This window comes from Mirounga angustirostris, unplaced genomic scaffold, assembly GCF_029215605.1.
Source record: "Mirounga angustirostris isolate CCGP_5_RB_7025 unplaced genomic scaffold, mMirAng1.0.hap1 SCAF_4, whole genome shotgun sequence".
NCBI classification, from domain to species: domain Eukaryota; kingdom Metazoa; phylum Chordata; class Mammalia; order Carnivora; family Phocidae; genus Mirounga; species Mirounga angustirostris.
The window spans coordinates 189,381,523-189,407,333 of record NW_026991712.1 but is presented as its reverse complement, the minus strand read 5'-3'; the positions used below and the strand labels follow the sequence as shown (position 1 = coordinate 189,407,333).

Sequence of the window (25,811 nt, the reverse complement as noted above, 5' to 3'; positions counted from 1 at the left end):
CAACTTTTTAAACAAGTCTGTTTATTGAAAGGATCTGAAAATATTGTAATAAGGCTTTCAACAACATCTAACAAATTTTCAAGATATTAACAATATGAAACATTAAGAATTTACTTCAAAAAATCCGAAGTTTTCTAGATCATTCAAATCATGCTGCTTTCGGACTTGGTTAATACTTGCTTTTTTGTCTAAACCAGTGACCCAAATCCCAAATGCCACTGTCTTTTGGACCTAAAGCTGGGAGTTTGGGTTCGGCCCCCTCTCAGCCCAAGGGAGGCCGGGCAGCAAGCCTCGAACCGTGCCCCGCCCCTGGCAGATGGCAACAAGGGCCCACCTCCTTTCCCCTTGGCCATCCGCCAAGCACCACACTGAGGGCCAGAGGCGCTGAAACACGGACGTGGGAGACCATGCTCAGGCTGCAGAGCCTGCTCTATGGAGGCCCCTGGCTGAGGCTGGCTGCACGTGTGGCCCCAGGGCCTTTCCATCAGCCCAAGAATGAGGCACGTGACCCTCCACGAGGCAAAGCACAGGCCCGTCCCTGTCACTCCAGAAGTGGGTCCAAGAAAGGGCAGCTTCTGTCCCTTCTGTTCTTGCCAATTCAACAGATTAAAAATGCAGCTCAAAGAAAAATCAGTTACCCAGAAACAGATGCCCGAGTGTAGGACATCTGTCAGGGAACAATAACCAGGGGCCGAAGCCACGTGCACTGAGCCACGACTCCCACCAGACCACACGGGCTCTGGGTCCCACGTGGCAAGCACACGTGCCCACGCCCCACGCGCCCGGCTGGCCGAGGAGCGACCACTGGAATGATGGGAGTTTCCTTGCAAGCCCAAGACCCACGGGGAGAAGCAAGAGCAGAACCAACACAAAACGTCCCCAACCACCTCTTTCCTCACTAACCAATGTGTCCCCATCTTCTAGTTGCAGTTGCAAAGTACCACGGCTTACTGACCGAGAAGCACCCTCTCTCTCCGTGGACCGTCACCCCCACGGTGAGCATGCTGAACAGTGGTCCCAGCACACAGTGCCACACAGAACACGTGTAAACAGTGGAGCAAGGCTCCATTTCACAACAGTACAAATCCCGTTCCCTCTGAAATCTTCAAAGTGTGTACAATAAAATCTGTATATAAGCAGTTCAGAAAGCTTAAAATAATCTCTACAAAGTATACACAGGATTTAAAATACCTTCCAGGGTGCAGAGGGGGCCGTCCCTGCTTCATGAGGAATGTGCGTGGGTCTGACCTACCAGGCCACCGCTGGGCTTGCGGGGGCCATAGCGTGGAGCCCTGCCAGCACCCGTCACACCACAGTGGGGCGGGGGGGGCGGGGGGGCTTGGGACCAAGGCAGCAAGGTGTGCCCGGATGAGGTGCAGGTGCCGAGCAGGAGAGGGGACCCCTCCACTCATCAGCCAATCAAATACCGAAATGCTCTCTGCAGAAGCGTCCCCTCCGAGTCCTTTTAGGGGAAAAGGTGCAGGATTTAAGGGGAAAATCGTGGTAGCTAAAGGAAGATTTTTGACTACAAGACATTTATTTTCAACACGGAAAGTCCAATCAATCCATTCTGATCCCCTCTGAATTTCAACAGACTGATTGTGGAGCACAGGCTGCCTGACAAGGAATCACAAAGCGCACCCAGCTCTGGCGTCCCCGCCCTGGGACCAGGCTCTGAGCGACAGCCCAGGTGCACGGTGTGGACCTGGGAGCCCCCGCCAGCACTCACTTTCCTTATTTAGAAATGCAAAAAAGAAGTCAGATTTAAAATGTTAAAAACAGCTGATCTGGTCGACAAAAGGCAGATTCCCGGCTCTTCCCCTGGCTACAGACAAAAGTGCTGTGACTTCTGGCGCCTGACTCGGGGCTCACAGCACACGTGCTCAGGTCAGCCGGCTCCCGGAGGCCACGTGGGAACGAGGCAGCAGAGCAGCTTTGGGACTCTGGGGTTCCGAGTGTGGATGGCAGGAGCTGAGGCCTAGCCCTCCCCCGCCTCCGCCTCTGCCTCCCCCACCTCCTCCTCCTCCTCCTCCTCCGTGAAGTGCGCCTGCTTCTTCCGCACGTTCCAGTGCAGACACTGTGCCAGGCTCTCAAACCAGTCCCTCACGGGGTCTCGGACGCAGATGGAGGGAAGCGGGTAGCAAGAGGTAGTGATGCTGATGCTGAGGCGGGGGGAGACAAGCACGGCACGGGTGAGCCCACAGCATCAGGCCAAGACCCGTCCCCAGGGGCCAGGCCCACCCCAGCCCAGCTGGGGATCATCTCAGTTCTGCTCATGCCGCTTGCTGCACAGCCCGGGGCCCGTCTCACCCTAAGGACAGGTGCACCTGGGAGGGGCGCCAGGGCAGGCCGAGGTGGGGGGCTGTGGATCTGTCACCGCCACCCCCCAACTACAGCGGAACACAGGCAACATGCTGCCACCTGTGTGGGTGACCAGCTGCCCGACGGCTCGCGTCCCCGCCCCCGCCGCAGCTCTCAGTCACAGAGCTCTGCCTGTGAGGCCTGCACCAGCCAACCTCAACAGGGTCAGGAAGGCAAGCATACCCCTCACACCTACTCCTCGCTCCGGCCCCGAGGCTCACACACCTGTCTCCATGACGGATCTCCTGTCTCTTTCGTCCATCAAAGGACACCCATGCAGTGTTCCTTGCTTCCGGTGACAGCATGATCTGGAGAGGGTCAAGCGGGATAGAGCAGGCTCATGAGTGCAGCTGAGCACCTTGGACCCCCACCTTGGGAGGGCAGCACTGGCCAGGAGGACCCTCGAGGGTATCCCTACCACCCACTCTATGCCAAGGCCAGTTCCAGGCCGTAAAGGCCTTAACTTATGTCTCGCCGACACCAACCCTGGGAAGTAAGATGGGCGGGCCATCAGGCCAAGTCGCCGACCATCCACCCAGGGCCAGGGACACCAGCCAGGGGTCTGGCTCCATCCCTCTCTCCCTGTGACCTGCAGATGTGGCCCTGCCTACCAGGGCTCACAGCCAGGGATACGCCGGTCTAGGGTGGACCAAAGCAGGGAGTGCGAGGCAGGCAAAGGACAGAGATGGAGGAGCAGGACACGGGCCACACACCAGGATGGACTCTGCTCCTCACAGGGTGCCGCTTCACCCTGCCCCCATCCAGTGGGAACTATCCCCACCCCCCAAGGACCCACAGCCCTGCTGGAGGGGCTGGCCCGGCTCTCAGCGCTGCCCCCGCCGACCAGACAGACAAGGATGAGCATGAAGCCCTTCCTGCACCCAGCACGGTGGGGCCCACAACCCAGTGGGTGCTGGGGTCACAGCTGGGGGCAAAGGGGGTGGTCAGCATGGCAGGCCCCAGGCAACAGCTTAAAGCAGAAACGGTAGAAGGTGGACTCTGACCTTCAGCTCGACCCCCGCAGGGACCACGATAGGCCGGAATGACAGCGAGTGGGGGCAGATGGGTGTGATCATGATGGCCGGCACGTTGGGGTGGATCATGGAGGCCCCGGCGGCGGCCGCATACGCTGTGCTACCCGTCGGGGTAGAGACGATCACCCCTGATGGACAGGCCGCAGCGTCACTCTCTGTGGGCTCTGCCCCACCCCCACCCTGTGGGACCCCAGGCGCCCACCTACCGTCACCCTGCACCGTGGTGATGAGGTGCCCATCCAGGTAGACATCCACGTTGGACAGGTATGAGGAGGGGCCTCTGTCGATCACCACCTCGTTCAGGACCTGGGGGGACAAGGTCACTGCATACTGGGAGGGGCCAGGCAGGGCTGCCCTGGGCGGGGGGGGGGGGGGGTTGCCCCATAGGCAACTACACTGTTCCTGGGCTCTCGGGAAGGTCCTGAAGTCAGGGGGCCCCCACTGGGTCCAGCCCAGAGTCCCTCCACCCTGTGCCCCTTCCTGAGGCCATATGACAGGCAGGGCAGGGCCTGGAGCCTGGACAGGGCACATATCCACAGACCTGGTACTGCATGACCTGCTTCCCAATCTCTGCATCCAGGTCCGCAGCCAGCAAGCCGTTCTCGCTGATCCCGTTGGGCACCACCATCTTCTTCCCTCGGAGTTCCTTCACGACCCTGACCTTGAGCCGGCTCCGAAGAACAACAGCTGCGTTCCCTGGGGGCCAGCAGGGGTCATACCAGGGAGGTGAGCAGGGAAGGGGTAGTGGCACCGTGCAGGAAGCAGACAGCCCTGCTCCACCAGAGACCACCCTTCTCCCAAATTGAGGACGGCACTTCTCTGCCTTCTGTGAAAGCCAGTTCACCGCCACCCACCAGCACACACAGCAGTCTCAACACGTGACCTCCTCAAACCTCTCAATGTGAGGAAAAAGTGTTTGAACTGTTCAAAAATCTTGCATCTCTGAATCCTGAAACACTTAGATATTGCTCTACACATCATTAAAAACCCCAAAAACCAAGGGAGAAGACAATCCCGTGTTCAGAACTCCTTGTGAGTTCCAGAACATTCCGACTTACCCTGTATCACCTGAGTAACTTGGGACTGAAAGTTCTCAAAGTTGAAGGGGGTCAGGAAGCCCAGGGAACCCAGATGGAACGCCATGACCGGAGGCACGCTGCCCTACGAGCCAACGAGGCAGGTCCGTCAGCTAGCCAATCCACTCAAAAGCCACCCCAGTGGTCCCCGCACCGACGGACCCACCCCCTGACTGTCCCTGGGAAGGGACGGGCACATGGGTGCTCGGTCAGTGCTGGGGGCTGGGGAGTGGGCCGGCAGGCTGATTGCAAGCGATCGCACGGAGGTCAGCGGGCAGGAGCTGCAGAGAAACTAGTGCAACAGGACCAGCCAGCCTGCTGGCCACGGAGGACAGGAAAGAGCCGGTCAGGGAAGGACGCAAGCCTTCACGCCAGAGCCTCCCGCCTTGCGGAGCGTGAAGGCGGGCTCCGGGGGGTCCCAGCGGGCTCCCAGGCAGACTCCTGCCCTCGGGCGCCTCCACAGGCCTCCTGGGTGCCCTGGAGGGTCAGCCTGGAGCTGCCGCCTTCATCCTGCTGTGGGCCCCGTCCCCTCGGCCATGAGGTGCCCGCTTCTCCTCATGGGTGCCATGCATCTGTGGATCTGTGGCAGCCCCCCAGGACAGTTTCTCCACCACTGCCCCCCTTCTTCCCAGTCACTCCGCTGCCCAGCCCAGGCTCCACGTCAGTAGCAGTCCCTGTGAGGACGGAGACCCTAACAGAGCAGATGCACCATTTGGCATTATTTACAAACCTGCTCTATGGCCAGTATCAGAGTAAGAAGACCGTAGAACTCGGCATCCCTGTGGCATAAAGTCATGAGGTACAAGAAGGGATGGAAAACCTCACTGGGAAAGCACCTCCTCACGCGGTGCTGAGGCCAGAACCCCCTGAAGACCTCACCTGGAACAGTGAGGATGCGTAGAGCAGGGTCCCATCCCCTCCCAGGCATATGATGAAATCGATCTGATTGGAAATGTCATCATAATCTAGAAAACAGAACAAACGTAAGAAAAGGTGTCTCGGCAGCCCTTGACGCCACAGGGCGCCCTGCCCACAATGGGGCAGGAATGCTAGAAGCTTCTGCCAGGTCCAGGGCTGTGGTACCAACCCGCCGCACGACAGAGCCGAAGACAAACTCACCTTCTCTGAAAGTGCAGAACTTCTTCTTCACTGGTCCAAAATTGTCATCGCTCACTATGGCAGGGTCTTCTAGAACTTTCTTCTCCACATACACAATCATGTTATTCTCCTGGAAGGGAGACAAGCACGTCAGCTCCACAAGACCCAGTTCAGATCCTGCTGGTCTTCCATGAAGCCTCCTTTTAAGCCGTAGCACTTTATGATGAGGGGGAAAGGGATTCCTTAGTCCTGGCTGTCAGACTGCTTTTGACCTGCTCATGCACAAATTTCTGTCCTTCTGGAGGCTCTGTGACCCTCAGTTATGGAAGTCACTTGCCTGAAATGGGCTTCTTGACTTGGTCAGCTCTGAGATCACAAACCCAGAACCTGGCTAGGAGGCCAGCTCCGTGCCTGCTCCCGCCACGTGGCCCAGGAGCACATGGAGACCCCCGAGCTCCAGGGTGGAATCTGGCTGACACAGACACGGTGGGGGTGCAGAGGGGAGTTCTGGGTTGTCACCCCCCAACCTGGTTCACTCGCCTCCATCAGGTACACACAGAGCTCCTTGAAGGGCTGCAGCAAGCTGGCGTCCCGGATCTTCTTGATGACAAGAACACTCTTTGGGGACTTGTTCCACGTCAACCGCTGGCTGGCAGGGTCCTGGATATGCCTGTGAGGGCAAAGGAGCGTTCACACCAGGAGCACGCTTTCCCTCGAGAGGACAGACACACCACGTCCTCGGAGGCATGTCTCTCAGGCCCTGGACCGTGTGCTAACCCCACCAAAAACCTCCAAAACCATGACACAAATCACCAATACAAGAGGCGCGGTGTCTGACGTCATCTAGTTACTGAGCATCACTCACCCTTTCCAGGTGTTTCTACAAGGGGAGGGGTCACTCACAACACCCTCTGTGAGCTTCATCGTCTGCCCAGGTCATGTGCGTGGCTCATGAGTAGGTACGGCTGCTTTGGTCACAGTGTTTCCGTCACACCTTGCTAACAATGGGAGTGTAGGGCACACCAGCCCCCAAACTCTCCCATCCGTGCTCATTTGCACTATAAACTTGATTTCTGCAACCTCAAAACTGAAAACAAAACTATCCTGAAGTGACTTCTGAAAGGCTATATAAAACAACTACAGCAAGAAAGCGCCCTAAAATTAAAAATCAAGCAAATCTTACTGAATCTTTTCACCGTTTACACGATCCTCTCGGCCAATCACCTATTTAAAACAAAAAGTCCTGAGGATCACCTTTAACAGCAAGGAGGCCGGGTGTGAGGCGCCCTGCTCTTCACTAAACTGGCTGGCTGAGCTCGGCTGTTCAGGGCCCCAGGGGCGGTGACACATCCCAGCCACACAGGAATCCGAGCTGGGCTGTAGAACCGGCTTGGCCCCGTGGGCAGAGCTGTAAGGTCTTGGTCAGGTGAAGGGGTGTGCACTCCGCAAACTTCGTCACTCTGCTTGGCCGCGGGCCTCAGAAGCAGCGTGGACAGCTCACGGACCTTTGCCCGGGTCAAAGCCCCTCTGCGCTGACCCAGGCATGCATGGCCTGTGGCCCTTTTGGCCCTCAGACTCAGCTGTGTCCAGCCAAAGCCACCCCAGTGTGTCCTGCACATGCCTGGGTGCCAACTGTGATCAACCTCCCGCTGGGTCACCTACAAGGTGGGGATGTCGACTTTCCCCAGCACACAGGTTGTGGATGCCAGATGGGAGAGCGAGGACACCTGAGAGCTATCAGGTGACCAATCTGAGCCATTGCCTGGTAAGCCAAAGGCAATCAAATGTTGGCAATTCCACACATTTCAACATAAGAAATGAATTCTGACTGTTTAACAGAAAGCGCCAACATCAAGTAAGTGATGTCACTTGTTCGTATCTTCCTAAGACATAAAGCACAGCCAGACCAGCACACAGAGCCCTTTACAGAGCTCCCACCCCTCTGGAACCACCAAGTGACTCTTCGGACAGGAGAAGCCGGAGAGTCACTGAGAGTCCAGAGAAATAACCCTGATCGCTTAGTTTTTACAGTTTCTCATCCAGACACTGCGTGGCCCCCAAAGATGCACTGGGGGTCTGGGAGCACTTGTAACAGCCGCACCTGCAAGGAGGGGTGTCTCTCGAAAGTAAAAGCAGGGTTTCAAAATAGCCAAATGATGTCTCTGTATTTTAAGAATAATTAAAGGAGGACTCATGGGTGGCTCAGTCAGTTAAGTGTCTGTCTGCCTTTGGCTCAGGTCCTGGGATCAAGTCCTGTGTCGGGCTCCCTGCTCAGTGGGGAGCCTGCTTTTCCCTCTCCCTCTGGTGCTCCCCCTGCTTGTGCTCTCTCTCTTTCTCAATAAAATAAAATAAAATAAAATAATTAAAGGAGAAGCATGTCTGACCCACCCAGCGTATTGTGTGAAATACACTGGTTTCCTCCTAGACTTTTTACTGTAAAAACAAAACTAACTCTAAAGATGGTGCCTGGCCCAAACCCCATCCGCGTTCTGGAGAGCAGTGAGCCCCGTGCTCGCTCGAGCCGGTGGCGATGCCCTGCGGCTTCTGCTGACTTGAAAAGTGAACTTCTCACCCCGAGTCAGAACATTCCACAGCGCCGTGATCCCACGACAGCACACACGCCCAAGGAGCGCCCCCCACCCCCAGCACTCACATGATGGTCTGGGGGTTCTGCAGCACACAGGCCTTTGGTCCAAACGTGGTCACCGGGCATGGCCCATGCAGAGAGCGAGTCCTCCTGTGGGGAGGGGGGACACAGCGGGTGAGCAGACCTAGGTACAGACTGTTAGACCCTCAGAAAGGCTTTTAATCGTAATGACCTCGTGGCCACGTGACGGCCCCAGGAGACACCGCCCTGGTCCACAGAGGTACCCCACACACTGTCTGTGCAACATCAGCAGTTAGAGAAAAGGACCCCAAACCGGGCAGGTGCCCAGTCCCCACCCCCCAAAAAAGGAAGACCACCTCTGGGGACAGGCCTGGAAATCTGAATCTGAGCAGTCTCTCTGACCAAGTCTGTCTGGGGACCAGTCCCCTGGCTTATACTTGGGAATTAAGACCTTAGAGACCAACCCTAAATTACCTAGATGAAAATTCTAACAAAACTGCTCATGCTGAGTTGCAAAGTCACTAAAAAAGATCCTACTTCGATGACCCAACTTCTCCAATAACTGAAAAGTGACTCAGCCGTAACTGAATCACCAAACGAAGGGGCTGTGGCCAGCGCACGTTGCGGGGCCAACACCACCTGGCTGCCCTGCCCCCTCCCTGTCCGTGAGGGCCCAACGCCCCGGCACAGGCTCGGGGGAGCGATGAGGACACCCACACAGTGACAGGGTTATGGGACGTGTTCAACCCCAACGGCCTCACCGTCCCTTTCTGCACCCAAAGATGGCCAAATGGAGCTGACTTCATCTTCAACCGTCTCGTGGTGTCAACAAAATCTTCAAATTCAACGCAGACAAAACAGATTTTCTAGCTGTCTTATAGAGGGCAACAGACCGAGAGAGAGCCCCGGTGTCGGGTCAAAGACTACACCTCACGGCCCGCGAGTGCACAGAGGAAGGGCGGCTCGCGACAGGCCTCGGCAGCGGCATGCACGCTCAGTGTGCAAGGACCGGTGTGACAGAACACACGCCTGTCTTCCTCCTCCGCCAACAGCCCGCGCGGAGGCTCCCTCTGGCCTGCTGTCACTGAACCACGTTCCACAGCCTCGGAAGCAGAACGGGCCCCTGCCGAACCCCCGGAACCCACAAGCAGCAGCAGCGCTGCCGGGAACACGGAACCCCTGCTCGGCGGACAGCCCCCGGCCGTGGCCGCCGTTCCCCGACGTGCACCTCCGAGCCTTCCGCGCAGAAGACTGCTCCCGGCCCGTCCCCGCTCCGCCCTCTAGCACCGAGCGAGGTACGCGCTTTTTACTGAAAACTTGCCCTTGTGCTTGAGAGACCGGAGCCCTGCTTGAGAAGCGGGCTGGCTCTGGCAGCTTCTACCCAAAACTCACCGCACTTACTGTTCCAGAAGCCAGGGCAGTGTCAGCAAGTGCCATCACCACGCTGCCCGGCAGCCGCTGCGTGGGCAGCTCTGAGCGCGGTTACTGAAGTGCGTTGTGCAAGCACACGCACCGCGGGTCGCGGCAGAGGGCAGGCCGGGTCGGGGGAGGGCGCTTGCCCAACTCCCCTGCGGCCACACCCGGCCCCCCGCCGGCCCCGTCACCGCGTGGGTCCCGCTGATGGGCCTTCGGGCACCACCCGCACACCTCAAACACCAAGTCAGAGTGGGCACTGGCTGAGAAGGAGAGAAGAGGAAAATCATCCTGCGCTGGTACCACCTGGGGAGACGTGCCAGGCGGGCGTCTGTCCTCTGCTCCTGGGACTCAGCCCCACCCCACCTTCTGGACACACACGGAATCAGTCAGTATTTACACAAACCAGGACCGAGGCCTTAAAAGAACCCTCGGTCAGTTTGCAGCAGTCAGAGTGTGCAGGTGAGGGGCGTGCTTGGAGGAGGGCCTTCGTACCTGAACTCTTTGGTGCTCGCCAGGGCGGGCGAGGCAGACAGGCTGCGGGACTTGGCCCGCCCCCGGATGGGGTGGTTGGGCCCCCAGTCCTCGTCCCCATGGCACGCGGAGCAGCGGTAGGAGGCCGACTCTGCACTCAGTGCCTTACTCATGTTGACTTTCTCTTGTTCCATTTCCATAGTTGTTAAACGAGGACTTCGATCAGAAAAACACTGATGCCTTAATAAAATAAATAAAGTAAATAAATACGCATGCAGAAAATAACATATATACGCATACACGCACCCATCCCATCAGGGGACAAAAATGGCTGAAGTCCCATTTGCCAAAGGATTTGAGAACAGTCTCTTTCTATCCCAAAGATATTTAAGAACTCAGGAACCTACCTGTGGTTTCTAGTGAATCTAGAAGAGCTAACAGTCAAAGAGTAAGAAGGAACTAGCAGGCTGGAGCTGTGGCGTTTCTCCCACAGATAAGGCCAAGGGCCAGGTAGAGGAGAAGTCACAAGCGGGGATTCAGCCCATTACGGTGCAAGGAATCACATGGGGCTGTGCGGTGTTAAACGCCCCTCGGTGCAGGTGAGCTAAATGGTTATACTCAGCAAGACTGATGAGCAGATACACACTGGACTCCAGCCCTGCTAACGAGCCAATAAAACATTTGCTAAAACTGACCTATTTTAGCCTCAAAGAAAACGTCAATTTCCAAACACTAGTGAAGGTAGAGAACCTTACATTCCGGCCACAGTACAATAAAACCAGAAAAAGACAAAAAAATAGGAACAAAGAAAACAATTCTGCAACCACCTGGGAATGTCTGAACTTTCTCCTAAGCAACTTATGGCTCAAAATGGTTATCAAACCAACATATAACACATCCAAACGACCAGGATAAAGTAAACACAAACCAAAGTCTATGCTGCCCCATTAAGGTGTGCTGAAGTTTTTTTGTTTTGTTTTTTAAGATTTATTTATTTAGGGCGCCTGGGTGGCTCAGTTGGTTAAGCGACTGCCTTCGGCTCAGGTCATGATCCTGGAGTCCCGGGATCGAGTCCTGCATCGGGCTCCCTGCTCGGCGGGGAGTCTGCTTCTCCCTCTGACCCTCCCCCCTCTCATGTGCTTTCTCTCTCTCATTCTCTCTCTCAAATAAATAAAATCTTTAAAAAAAAAAAAAGATTTATTTATTTATTTGACAGAGAGAGACACAGCGAGAGAGGGAACACAAGCAGGGGGAGTGGAAGAGGGAGAAGCAGGCTACCTCACGGAGCAGGGAGCCTGATGTGGGGCTCGATCCCAGGACCCTGGGATCATGACCTGAGCCGAAGGCAGACGCTTAACGACTGAGCCACCCAGGCGCCCTGTGCTGAAGTTTTTGAGAATGAAGAGAAATGAGCCGAGATTCCTATAAAGCTAGAAAAGGAATGAAATAAGCCTAAGAAAGGCAGAAGCAGTGACAGAGGCAGAAATCAGTACACTGAACAATGGAAAAAGAAGGGCAGAGTTTCACAAAAGCCGGTGTAGATCAAGGGACCAAACAGGGAATCCTCAAGGACAGGAAGGGAAGGCCACCACAGGGTCACGGCGAGGGTGCCTGCAGCTTTCGAGCCCACCCGGACCTGCCCAAGGAGGAAAGCAGGCAGGGTAGGCTTCTCGCAGAGGAAGACACCCCGCCCAGGGCGGGGGTGAGAAGGCGGCACCCCAGGTGGAACCAGCAGGATAACCTGCCGCACAACCCACGTTGCAGGGACAAGCAAAGCAAACAAGGTCGTACCTTACACACATGGTAAGGCCAAATGTTCTCCCAGAGGGGTGAGGACGCGTCAGAGGACGGCACTGCAGGAGGTGAACGGAAGGGAAACTCAGAGACCAGACAAGCCCGGGTCTCGGTGTTAGGGTGAAAGGTGCTGGTACCCCTGCACCCCTACCCTGGCCGCACCGGACAGGTACCAGAGGAGCTTCAGAAAGTAATGCCCACACCCAGACTGAAGGCATCAGTAGTTTTACGAGCTCCCAGGTGGGGGCGCCCAGGCAGCTCAGTGGGTTAAGCGTCTGCCTTCGGCTCTGGTCATGGTCCCAGGGTCCTGGGATCGAGCCCCGCATTGGGCTCCATGCTCAGCAGGGAGTCTGCTTGTGGATGCTCTCCCTCTCCCTCTGCCCCTGCCCACCATTCGTGCACACTCTAAAATAAATAGATGAGTATTAAAAAAAATAAAAATGCCATTTACAATAGCACTGAAATAAAAGCTACATAGGGATATAGTTGACAAAAGAAGTAGAGAACCTAATTCAAGTTATAAAATAAGTCATGGGATGCAGCGTACAGCAATGTGACTCTAGGTAATAATAATGGAGCATATATTTGAACGTTGCTAAGAGAAGAGTTTAAAAGTTATCATCATAAGAAAACAATTTGTAGGGGCGCCTGGGTGGCTCAGTCGTTAAGCGTCTGCCTTCAGCTCAGGTCATGGTCCCAGGGTCCTGGGATCGAGCCCCGCATCGGGCTCCCTGCTCGGCGGGAAGCCTGCTTCTCCCTCTCCCACTCCCCCTGCTTGTGTTCCCTCTCTCGCTGTGTCTCTCTCTGTCAAATAAACAAATAAAATCTTTAAAAATAAACAAATAAAATATTAAAAAAAAAGAAAAAACAATTTGAAACTCCATGGGGTGATGGATGTTAACTATATCCATTGTACTGGTCATTTTCCAATACATACCCATCAAATCATTACACTGTACACCTGAAACTAGGAGGTCATATATCAACATCTCACTAATAGGAAACAGCACAAAACCTGTACGCTGACAACTAGAAATGCTGCTGAAAGAAATGGGGAAGCAAAGAAATGCAGACAAAAGCACATTTCCAGATCAGAGAAGCTGATATTGTTAGATCTCAGTTCCCAAACTGATTTGGACTCTCCACAATTCCTACACACAAAACCCCAGAAGACTCTTCTCCAGAAAATGATGAACTGGGGCACCTGGGTGGCTCAGTCAGTTAAGCATCCAACTCTTTTCTTTTTTTAATTTTTAAAATTTATTTGGGGGGGGAGCACAGCGGGAGGGGCAGAGGGAGAGGGAGAGAGAATCCCAAGCAGACTCCATGCTGACTGCAGAGCCTTAAGTGTCCAACTCTTGATTTCAGCTCAGGTCATGTCTCGAGGCTGAGAGAGAGCCCCGCATCGGGCTCCATGCTCAGTGTGGAGTCTGCTTGAGATTCTCTTTGCCTCTGTACCTCCCCCCACCCCATGCTCTCTGAGAAAAAAAAAAAAAAGGACAAACTGATTCTAGAACTCATGGAAATGTGGACAATCTAGGCCTAAGATAGCTACAAAAAAAACTGAAAAAGAACAAAGTAAGACTAACACTTCCTGACTTCATCATCTATAGTCAAGCTCCAGTAACCAGACTGCATGGTATTGACACAGATACACAGATAAACAGGACAGATTCCAAAATGATGCCCTCACACAGGTATAATCAACGGATTTTTAAAAAAATTTGTTTGTAATTAAGTGATCTCTACACCCAACGTGGGGCTCAAATTCACAACCCTGAGATCAAGAGTTGCATGCTTTTCCAACGGAGCCAGCCAGGCGCCCCTCAATCAATGGGTCTTCAACAGAGAAGCCAAGGTAATTCAACAGAGAGAGGATCTTTTCTTCAAGTAATTCTTTTTCTTTTTTTTTTAAGATTTTATTTATTTATTTGACAGAGAGAGACACACCGAGAGACGGAACACAAGCAGGGGGAGTGGGAGAGGGAGAAGCAGGCCTCCCACCGAGCAGGGAGCCCGATGCGGGGCTCGATCCCAGGACCCCGGGACCGTGACCTGAGCTGAAGGCAGACGCCCAATGACTGAGCCACCCAGGCGCCCTCTTCAAGTAGTTCTACAAAAACTTGATAGCCATGTCTAAAAGAATAAAGTTAAACTCTTTCTTCACACCAAATATAGGCATATCTCAGTTTATAGCACGTGGCTTTATTGTGCTTTGCACACATTACATTTTTTACAAATTGGAAGTCTGTGGCCACCCTGCACCAAGCACATCTACATTTTTCCACCAGATTTGCTCACTTTGTGTCTCTGTGTCACATTGTGGTAATTCTTGAAATATTTCAGTTTCTATTATATTTGTTAAGGTGATCTGTGATCAGTGATCTTTGAGATTACAATTATAATTGTTTTGGGGCACCACTACCCTGCGCCCATTTAAGATAGCAAACTTAACAGGTAAGTGTTGTGTGTGTTCTGTTCCACTGACCAGCTGGTCCCCTGTCTCTCTCCCCTTCCTCAGGCCACCCTATTCCCTGAGACACAACAGTATTGAAATTGCGCCAATCAATACCCTTACAACGGCCTCTAAGTGTTCAAGTGAAAGGAAGAGTCACCCATCTCTCACACTATTTATTTATTTATTTTAAAGTAGGCTCCATGCCCAATGTGGGGCCTGAACTCAAGACCCTGAGATCAAGAGTCATGCAGTCTATCGACTAAGCCAGCCAGCCAGGCACTCCACACACCTCTCACTTTAAATCAAAGCTAGAAATGATTAAGCTCAGTGAGGGAGGCATGTTGAAAACCGAGACGGGGGCACCTGGGTGGCTCAGTCAGTTAAGCGTCTGCCTTCAGCTCAGGTCACGGTCCCAGGGTCTTGGGATCGAGCCCCGCATCGGGCTCCCTGCTCGGTGGGAAGCCTGCTTCTCCCTCTCCCTCTGCCCCTCCCCTGCTCATTCTCTCTCTCAAATAAATAAAATATTTTTAAAAAAAAGAAAAGAAAAGAAAACCGAGAGGGGCCGAAGGTGAGGCCTCTCATCCCAGTTAGCTGAGTTGTGAATGCAAAGGAAAAATTCCTGAACTGCTTGCCACTCCAGTGAGCACACAAAGACAAGAAAGCAAAACAGCCTATTGCTGATCAAACGAGCCACAACATACCCTAAGCCACAGTCTAATCCAGAGTAAAGCCCTGACTCTTCTTAATTCTGGAAAGGCTGAGAGAGGTGGGGAAGCTGCAGAAGGGGAGCTGCAAGCCAGCAGAAGTTGGTTCATGAGGTTCAAGGAAAGAAGCTGTCTCTGCTACGTGAAAGTACAAGGTGGAGAAGCGAGTGCTGACGTAGAAGCAGCGTCAAGTTCTCCAGAAGATCTAGCTGAGGCCATTAATGAAGGTGGCTATGCTTAACAGATTTTCGATGTAGACAAAGCAGCCGTACTTTAGGAGAAGATGCCATCTAGGACTGTCCTAGCTAGAGAGAAGTCAATGCCTCGCTTCAAAGCTTCCAAGGACAGGCTGACTCTCTTGTCAAGGGCTAACACAGCTGGTGACTTGAAGTTGAAGCCAATGCTCACTGACCATTGAGAAAATCCAAGTACCCTTAAGAATTATGCTAAAAGTACTCTGCCTGCACTCCAGCAATGGAACAACAAAGCCAGGATGACAGTCATCTGCTTACAATGTGGTTGACTGAACTTTTAGAAAACGATTATCTATTTGAGAGAGAGAGAGGGAGCAAGCATGCGTGCTAGTGTGTGTGGTGGGGGACAGAAAGAGAGAGAATAGAGAATCTCAAGCCAACTCCACACTGAGCACAGAGCCCAATGTGGGGCTCAATCCCATGACCCTGAGATCATGACCTGAGCTGAAACCAAGATTTGGATGCTTAACTGATTGAGCCACCCAGGTGCCTCAGTTGACTGAATATTTTAAGCCCACTGCTGAGACCTACTGCTCAGAAAAAAAAATTCCTTTCAAAATATTACTACTCGCTGACAATGCGCCTACTCATCCAAGAGCTCTGATGGAGATGTACAAGAAGATTAATGCTGCCGTTATGTGTGCGAACACAACATCCAGCCTGCTGCCCACAGGTCGAGGAGGAATTTCAACTTTCAAGTCTTATTGTTTAAGAAATACATTTTGTAAGGTTATGGCTGCCATAGATAGTGCTTCTTCCTCTGATGGATCTGGGCAAAGTAAACTGAAAACCTCTGGAAAGGAGTCACCATCTAGACGCCATTAAGAACTTTCATGAGGGTGCCTGGGTGGCTCAGTTGGTTAAGCGACTGCCTTCGGCTCAGGTCATGATCCTGGAGTCCTGGGATCGAGTCCCGCATCGGGCTCCCTGCTCGGCAGGGAGTCTGCTTCTCCCTCTGACCTTCCTCCCTCTCATGTGCTCTCTCTCTCTCTCTCAAATAAATAAATAAAATCTTAAAAAAAAAAAGAACATTCATGATTCATGGGAAGAGGTCAAAATATCAATATGAACAGGAGGTTGGAAGAAGTAGACTCCCACCCTCACGGACGACTCTGAGGGGGTCAGGACTTCAGGGGAGGAAGTCACTGCAGATGTGGAAACAGCAAGAGCGTTAGAATCAGAAGTGGCCCCTGAAGATGGGACCAAATCGCTGCAACCTCAGGATAAAACTTTAATGGATGAGGAGTTGCTCCTTATGGACGAGCAGAGAACGTGGCTTCTTGTAAAGATGCTGTGAAGACTGTTGAAATGACAACACAAGATTTAGATCATCACATAAACTGAGTTGATAAAGCAGCGGCCGGGTGTGAAAGGACCGACTCCAGTTTTGAAAGAAGTTCTTCTGTGGGTAAAATGTGATCAAACAGCATTGCCTGCTATGGAGAAATCATTTGTGAAAGAGTTAGTGAGGCAAATTCCATCAGTGTCTCATTTAGGAAATCACCGTGGCCACCCTAGCCTCCAGCAACCACCACCCTGGTAAGTAGGGAGCCGTCCCTGCTGCTCACATGATAGTTAGCGTTTCTTAGCAATAAAGTAAGCATCTATCTATCTACCTATCTCTCTCTCCTCTCTCTCCTCTCCTCTCTCTCCGCCGGGCTCACTACCGTGAGATCAAGACCTGAGCTGAGATCAAGAGTCGGACACTTGGGGGTGCCTGGGTGGCTCAGCTGGTTAAGCATCCAACTCTTGGTTTTGGCTCAGGTCATCTCAGGGTTGTGAGATTGAGCCCTGTGTTGAGTTCTATGCTCAGCGGGATGTCTGCCTAAGATTCTCTCTGCCCCCCACCCCCGCGCTCTAAAATAAATAATCTTTAGGGCATTTGGGTGGCTCAGTTGGTTAAGCATCTGCCTTCAGGGGCGCCTGGGTGGCTCAGTCGTTAAGCATCTGCCTTCGGCTCAGGTCATGATCCCAGAATCCTGGGATCGAGTCCCACACTGGGCTCCCTGCTCCGCGGGAAGCCTGCTTCTCCCTCTACCACTCCCCCTGCTTGTGTTCCTGTTCTCACTATGTCTCTCTCTGTCAAATAAATAAATAAAATCTTAAAAAAAAAAAAAAAAAAGCATCTGCCTTCAGCTTGGGTCATGATCCTGGGGTCCTGGGATAGAGCGCTACATCGGACTCTCAGCTCAGTGGGGAGTCTGCTTTTCTCTCTCCCTCTCCCTCTGCTTTCTCTCATGTGCACTCTTTCTAATAAATAAGTTTTTTAAAAGAGATTTATTTATTTGACAGAGAGGGAGAGAGCGCACAAGCAGGGGGAGCAGAGGCAGAGGGAGAAGCAGGCTTTCCGCTGAGCAGAGAGCCCGATGTGGGGCTCAATCCCAGGACTCTGGGATCACGACCTGAGTCAGAGGTAGACGCTTAACCGACTGAGCCACCCAGGCGCCCCAAAAAACCAAACTTTTAAATACAGAGGACAAACTGGGGTTGCTGGAGGGGAGGGGGATGGGGGATGGGCAAAATAGGTAAAGTGGATTAAGAGGTACAAACTTCCAGTTATAAAATAAATAAGTCAGGGATGAAAAAGCATAGCATAGGAAATAAAATTAACAATACTGTGATAGGGTTGCCTGGGTGGCTCAGTTGGTTAAGGGTCTGCCTTGGGCTCGGGCCATGATCCCAGGGTCTGGGATGGAGACAGCATCAGGCTCCTTGCTCGGCGGGGAGCCTGCTCCTCCCTCTGCCTCTGCTCCCCCTGCTCGTGTGTGTGTGTGCTCTCCCTCTCTCTCTCTCTGACAAGTAAATAAATACATAAATATCTTTTAAAAACTAAATATATCTATATAAAAAAATAATAGTGTAATAATGCTGTATGGTTACAGATGGTGACTACAGTTACCTCGGTGAACACTGAGTAATCTACAGAAACTGTTGAACCAATGTTACACACCCGAAATTGATATAACATTGTATGCCAACTATGAGAGAAAAACTCTCTAAAGGTCTGACATACAAGAGAAACTATTTTAGATTTCTTTCTAAGTCAACAGGACTGTACATAAACTTCGTTCAAACCAAAAGCCTGATTTATGGCCCCCCACGCATGCATTGTACATCTGCTTTGTGAATGAGTAGCCTAAAGGAAAATCATCTTGTCTTTGAGATATCAATCAACACTCCTACTCCCTGCATTCCTTTCCGGCAAAACTCCTCTAATTCTTGCCTATATGCTAATCTTTGAGCTTTTACAAGATGTAAAAAGTATATTACGCTGTAAAAACCATTCATTTCCTGGAGTGTGAAAACGCATTTCCAGGGCAATTGTCCTAACCTGAGCTCGAATAAAACTCTCTTTTTTACTTTTAGGGATTTTTTTTTTTAAGATTTGTTTATCTGAGAGAGTGTGCACGTGCGCAAGCACGGGGGGAGGGGCAGAGGGAAAGAGAAAATCTCAAAGAGACTCCCCGGTGAGAGCAGAGCCTGACGTGGGACTCCATCTCACAACCCCGAGTTCATAACCTTAGCCGAAATCAAGAGTCAAACATTTAACTGACTGGGCCATCCAGGCGCTCCTACTTTTAGAGACTCTAAAAAGTTTGTTCACTTTGTGTTGACAGCTATAGATCAATTAAAACAAACACACACACCTAACATTCTTTACTAACAGAACCTCAGCAAAGTAGGGTAAAAACGTCAGTTTTGAGCTGTGACCCAGAGGTCTTGCAGCAGCCTCACCCTGCCATTCTGAGAAGTAAAACCAACCAACTCCTCTCCTCTAATACGTAGAGTCAGGGCAAGGCTACCCGAAATGCCCCACTCTGCATGGGGCTTAGAGGGACTTACTGCCAAGAAAGGACAAAAGAGACACTTAAATTAAAGGAGCCTATCAGGCAAGTGGTAACAATGCAATCTTTTTTTTTTTTTTTAAGATTTTATTTATTTATTTGACAGAGACACAGTGAGAAAGGGAACACAAGCAGGGGGAGTGGGAGAGGGAGAAGCAGGCTTCCAGCCGAGCAGGGAGCCCGATGTGGGGCTCAATCCCAGGACCCCGGGATCATGACTTGAGCCACAGGCAGATGCTTAACGACTGAGCCACCACGCACCCCAACAATGCAATCATTAAAAGGAAATAATCACCAATGTTAGAACCAATGATGTCTGAGAAAGAAGGCAGGGTGACTAATGACATATAAGCTAGCTATGATACAAACAGGGGTGGACGTGGAGATGTGTAATGGCCAACTCAAGGAGGGAAGTGCGTCTAGGCTGTACTGTTCCTTCTGCACACGCACTGCCCTCTATCTGTCCAAGAACGGAGAAGCCGAAGCAGGATTGCCTGCAGGAATATGGACACTTACCCAAAACCAGGATGACTGGCGAGAAGCAGAAATACATCCCGCAGAACCAGGGGGCCCATGGCAAGGTCCAGCGCCCACCTTGCCAGGCCCTGTCCAAGCGCTCACCTTGTATCACCTGACTCGCGCTCACAATGAGACACATGGGATGTCTAGGACACGGAAGCCCAGGGTCACACAGCTAGGACAGGGCAGGGCTGGCATCTGGGCCAATGCTCCTAAGCCCCTGCTCAAGGCCACAGTACACAGACCAGAGGACCCAACCAAGCAGGGAAGCCGCCCAACATGCAGGGCACGGTCGGCTAAGCCGCACTTCAACCAGGCCCAGATCACCTTCGGCCAGCTCCTCACCTGCCCCTGGGAAAAGTGAAGACAAACTACTCTATAGTCAAATATGTAGGTGATACTGTCTCAGCTTCCACTCACAGCTTAAGAAGTCTACTACACTGAGTCTTGGGACAATATTTTGTACCCAACAAATGCTGTCCACTTAAACTTATACAGGGATGTATGTCAATTATTTGTCAATAAAACTGGGAAAAGAGAAGTGAACCTCAACCCGAACTTCATACCTTAAACAAAAATTAACTAAAAACAAATCAAAATGGATTATGTCAAGTGTAAAACACAACCTATAAAACTTTTATTAGAAAACGTAGGAGCAGGGTGCCCAGCTGGCTCGGTCGGTGGAACATATGACTCTTGGTCTTGGGGCTGTAAGTTCAAGCCTCACGATGGGTGGAGAGGTTACTTAAAAATAAAATCTTTGGGCGCCTGGGTGGCTCAGTTGGTTAAGCGACTGCCTTCGGCTCAGGTCATGATCCTGGAGTCCCGGGATCGAGTCCCGCATCAGGCTCCCTGCTCGGCAGGGAGTCTGCTTCTCCCTCTGACCCTCCCCCCTCTCATGTGCTCTCTCTCATTCTCTCTCAAATAAATAAATAAAATCTTTAAAAAAAAATAAAAATAAAAATAAAATAAAATAAAATCTTTAAAAAAAAAAAAAAGAAAGAAAGAGGAGACAGCTTTTAGAACCCAGGAGTAGAGAGAATTTTTTATACATGATGCAGTCCATAAAAGGTAAAAAAAAAAATTAATACATTGGACTTCATTAAAAGAAGCCTGCTCTGTGGAAGACCCTGAGAAGAGAATAAAAACAAGTTGCAGAGTGGGAGAAAATATTTGCAAACGAGATATCCAACAAAGGTTTTCTATTCAGAATATGCAAAGAAATCTCAAAAACAAAAGTAAAAAAACAATCCAATTAGAAAATGGGCAGAAAGGATGAACAAACCAGAGGATGCACACACGGTAAACAAGCATGTGGGGCTCCACGCCATCGGCCACAGGAAATACAAATTCAAACAATAGTATCACTACACCTGTCGGGACGGCTAAGACAACCGAAAGAGATGGCAGAGAAACCACCACTCACATGCTGCTGTAACATGAACAGTACAGTCAGTCTGGAAGTTTGGCAGCTTCTTATAAAATCTTAAAAAAGAGAAGTATAGAACCCAGCAACTGCAAGGTGGCATTTATCTCAGAGTAATAAAAACGTACGTCCACATAAAAGCTGCACATGAGTGTTCACGGCAGCTTTATGTGCAACAGCCGAAGACTGCAGCTGGCCGCCGGCCCAATGCCTCCCTGCCGCTTAAACCAACCGTGGTCCGTCCACACAGTAAAATACAACTGGGCAACACACGGGAACGGGCTGTTGATGCCTGCAGCAGTTTGGATGGATGTCAGGGGCATTATGCGGGGTGAAAAAAGCCAATGTCAAAAGGTCACAAACTGAATGATCCCATATACATTCTCAAGATGGTAAAATCATACAGGTCAGGTATGAGTGGGGCATCCTTGGCATGACGGAGTGGTTCTGAGTCCCGACTGTGGTTGTGGGTACATCAGTGTATAAATGGGGTAAAACTACAGAGAATCATATGCACATAAATACTGGTGAAATCTGAATAAGGAGTGTAGTGTAGTTAACGACAGTTTTCCAATGCTAATTTCCTGGTTATAAAAACTACTGCAGGGCGCCTGGGTGGCTCAGATGGTTAAGCGTCTGCCTTCCGCTCAGGTCGTGATCCCGGGGTCCTGGGATCGAGTCCCGCATCGGGCTCCCTGCTCCTTGGGAGCCTGCTTCTCCCTCTGCCTCTCTCTCTCTGTCTCTGTCTCTCATGAATAAATAAATAAATAAATCTTTAAAAAAAAAAAAAAAAACTGCACTATGGGTGTGTAAAATGAAGGGGGGGGTTACCAGGGCCTCTCTGTACTATTTCACAACTTCCTGTGAATCTCTAATTATTTCAAAACAATTAATAAAAAAAAGGAATAAACCTATCAAAATCACAAAAGGCAAATGTATTTATTTATTTATTTTTATTTAAAGATTTTTATTTAATTAACTGACAGAGAGAGACACAGCGAGAGAGGGAACACAAGCAGGGGGAGTGGGAGAGGGAGAGGCAGGCCTCCTGTCGAGAAGGGAGCCTGACGTGGGGCTTGATCCCAGGATTCTGGGATCATGACCTGAGCGGAAGGCAGACGCTTAACGACTGAACCACCCAGGTGCCCCAAGGCAAATGTATTTAAAAATCTTGTTACTCATGGGGCGCCTGGGTGGCTCAGTCATTAAGCGTCTGCCTTCCGCTCAGGTCATGATCCCAGTCCTGGGATCAAGCCCCGCATCAGGCTCCCTGCTCAGCGGGAAGCCTGCTTCTCCCTCTCCCACTCCCCCTGCTTGTGTTCCCTCTCTCGCTGTGTCTCTGTCAGTTAAATAAATAAAATCTTTTAAAAAAAATAATAAAAATTTTCTATTACTCATTATCTAGAAGCTGTTAATATTTACTTGCAAAGACTAATGTGATGACAAGCTTGTTCCGGTATGTTAACTGTTTGAGAAGGATGAAATTCGAATTCCATCCAAGTTCATGCACATTCCTGACAGCATGAATCTGATTTTATTTATTTTTTATTATTTTTTTGTTTCATTTTTAGGGGTGCCTGGGTGGCTCAGTCAGTTGGGCATCTGACCCTGGGTTTCGGCGCAGGTCATGACCTCGTGGTCGTGGATCGAGCCCTGTGTCAGGCCCTGCACTCCGTGCAGGGTCTGCCTCAGATTCTCTCTCCCTCTCTTTCTAGAATAAATAAGCAAAACCTTAAAACAAAAACAGTTTAGGGGCGCCTGGGTGGCTCAGTCGTTAAGCGTCTGCCTTCAGCTCAGGTCATGAGCCCAGGGTCCTGGGATCGAGCCCCACATCGGGCTCCCTGCTCTGCGGGAAGCTTGCTTCTCCCTCTCCCACTCCCCCTGCTTGTGTTCCCTCTCTCACTGTGTCTCTCTCTCTCTGTCAAATAAATAAATAAATAAATAAATAAATAAATAAATAAATAAATAAATTCACACATGGTGGGGAGGGGACACGCTGAGATGGCAGTGAGGCATCCAGGACAGAAGTCAGACACACGCCCACAGACAGACGTGACACCCATGACATCCAGTGAGAGCTCTCAACTGTATTTGTTGAAAATACTGAATGATGGGCTCCCTGCTCGGCGGGAAGCCTGCTTCTCCCTCGCCCACTCCCCCTTGCTTGTGTTCCCTCTCTCCCGGTGTCTCTGTCAGGTAAATAAAAAAAATCTTAAAAAAAAAAGAAAAGCAAGAAAATACTGGATGAAAAAGGAAAGCTTATTTGGTGACAGAAAGAGGAAATGCTGAACCTCACTAGTTGACACTGAAGTGCAAAACAAGTCCCTATAAAATCGCCCTTCCCTTCTCCATCTATAGTGCCCAGTGCTGGCAAGGATGTGGTAAAACTGGGCATCCACACTGGCAGTGTGTGAACCAAGAAGACCTTTTGGAAAGCTCTCTGGTAACATGAGCCAGGAGCCTGACCTGTAACCCCATAAACTGAACAGGATCCGAGACCTGAAGGGGGCTGTTCTAGAGAGGTAGTGGCACCCTTCCTTGGGCAGGTAAGGAAAACCAGGGTGTGTGCAGCTCTGATGAAGCCAGGCCTCTGTCATCGCGCACTGAAATAAAGTTCTCAGATGCCGATCTGAGCGGCTGTGCAGGGCTTTCCATTTACCTGTTCCCGTGCATTAAACTCAGGAGCCTGGCAATCATGGGTCTGGAGGGACTGCGAATGGCCAGCCACCAGCACAAACAGAAGTGAACTCGTGGAGTTACAAGCTGACCCGTACTAACCCAGGACCGGCCACAGCAGCGGAGTGCCTGTCAACAGGTGTAAACAGCACAGCAGTGAGGCCGCTGGAGGAAGCCCTCAGGTGCGCCCTCGCCTTGCACACTGCCTCTCCTGGGTGCTGGGCCTGCTTCCTGAGGCTCCCTTGGCTGTGGCAATATCCACGCTTACAGAAAAGTCCTGTGATTCCAAGGAATGAAGATGTGGGGCCATCAACTCCTATTAAAAAAACACCTGCCCGGGCGCCTGGGTGGCTCAGTTGGTTGAGCGACTGCCTTCGGCTCAGGTCATGATCCTGGAGTCCCTGGATCGAGTCCCGCATCGGGCTCCCTGCTCGGCGGGGAGTCTGCTTCTCCCTCTGACCCTCCCCCTCTCATGCTCTCTCTCTCTCATTCTCTCTCTCAAATAAATAAAATCTTTAAAAAAAAAAAAAAGACTTGGGCGCCTGGGTGGCTCAGTTGGTTAAGCGACTGCCTTCGGCTCAGGTCATGATCCTGGAGTCCCGGGATCGAGTCCCGCATCGGGCTCCCTGCTCGGCAGGGAGTCTGCTTCTCCCCTCTGACCCTCCTCCCTCTCATGCTCTCTGTCTGTCATTGTCTCTCTCGCAAATAAATAAAATATTAAAAAAAAAAAAAAAAAAACACCCGCCCCTTCATTCTTCATACCTTTTCTCAAGCGGTAAACTCCGTAGCACCAACTGTCGTGTCCCCCGGTAGCGGGGCGCCAGGTGCGGGGCAGCGTCCGGGAGACCCTCTACCCGCACGTCAGAACCCCGCGGGGCGCGGTGTTAGCAGCGCAGACCTGCCCACAGGTTAAACACAGGAAACCCGGAACCACCACGCGGGCTCCCCTCCAGCTGCGGCCACGGCGTACCTGCTGGACCGGCACCTGCCCTGCCCGCAAGTCGCCCGGTGGCCAGGGCAAAGGTCACAGGAAGGGCAGGACTCGGGGCCCCGGGATTCCGGGAAACGAGTCCTTCAAGGGCGTCATCCCGAAAGATCGACAATAACTCCCTTCTAAAAGCCAGGGCATGGGCGCCTGGGTGGCTCAGTCGTTAAGCATCTGCCTTCCGCTCAGGTCGTGATCCCGGGGTCCTGGGATCGAGCCCCACGTCAGGCTCCCTTCTCGACAGGAGGCCTGCCTCTCCCTCTCCCGCTCCCCCTGCTTGTGCCCTTGCTCGCTCTCTCTCAAATAGTCTTTTAAAAATCTGTATTTATTTGGGGCGCCTGGGTGGCTCAGTCGTTAAGCGTCTGCCTTCAACTCAGGTCATGACCCCGGGGTCCTGGGATCGAGCCCCCCATCGGGCTCCCTGCTCTGCGGGGAGCCTGCTTCTCCCTCTGCCCCTCCCCCTGCTTGTACGTTCTCTCTCTCAAATAAATAAATAAAATCTTAAAAAAAAAAAAAAAAGAAGCCGGGGCATGCTCCCAAAACGAATGAGTAAGTCTTCCACGTGAGGCAGAGCTGCGCCCCAAGACGGGAAAGGAAAAGTAACCTGTTACTCAGAATCAAAGCCCAGGGCATCCGGGTGCTCGGAGCGGCCCCGGCCCGAGACCCCGCGGGCCCCGGCTGCGGGCCGCCGGGCGCGTGTCTGGCGCCCAGAGCGGCGCGCCCTCCGACGACAAAGGGCGCGCGGGCGACCCCGACCTGCCCCCGAGGGTCCGACCCTCCAGGCTGCCCGCCAACCCGCGGACTCGGGAGGCGGCCGTCGCGCCCCCAGGCCCACACCCGGGCGGCCGCCCGGCCCACCACCCCGCACCCCCAGAGCCCCTGGCCGCCCCGTGACCTCGGCCGGCGGCGACCGCGGGCGGAGGGCCGGGCAGGCTGGCCTCGCGCACTCACCGTTCGCTGCCCCGGGCGCCTGCGGGGCCGTCCCCTCTCCGGGCCGAGCCCGCGGGCCGCGCCGCCCCGCCGCCGCCGCTCGCCGTCGCTAGCCGGCCCCCGGCGCCGCGGCCGGCCCCCGCCCCATGGCCGGCC

General features: G+C 52.3%; 1 protein-coding gene across 3 annotated transcripts; it reads right to left on the bottom strand.

Moving 5' to 3' along the window:
* Positions 1-25,811, bottom strand: NADK (NAD kinase). Of its 3 annotated transcripts, XM_045898886.3 has the most exons (14): positions 25,677-25,805; positions 24,503-24,730; positions 23,724-23,869; positions 10,086-10,304; positions 8,223-8,306; positions 6,110-6,239; positions 5,591-5,699; positions 5,351-5,436; positions 4,454-4,556; positions 3,937-4,091; positions 3,602-3,701; positions 3,366-3,523; positions 2,587-2,669; positions 1-2,162 (listed from the first exon to the last, which is right to left on the bottom strand). In XM_045898886.3, exons 3-14 carry the CDS (start codon positions 23,759-23,761, stop codon positions 1,979-1,981), a joined length of 1,449 nt encoding a protein of 482 aa, XP_045754842.1. In that variant the 5' UTR covers positions 23,762-23,869; positions 24,503-24,730; positions 25,677-25,805; the 3' UTR covers positions 1-1,978. The 3 variants fall into 3 exon arrangements, with proteins under 3 accessions (XP_045754842.1, XP_064446164.1, XP_045754846.1); XM_064590094.1 differs by lacking the exon at positions 23,724-23,869; XM_045898890.3 differs by lacking the exons at positions 23,724-23,869; positions 24,503-24,730 and having other exon boundaries at positions 25,677-25,811.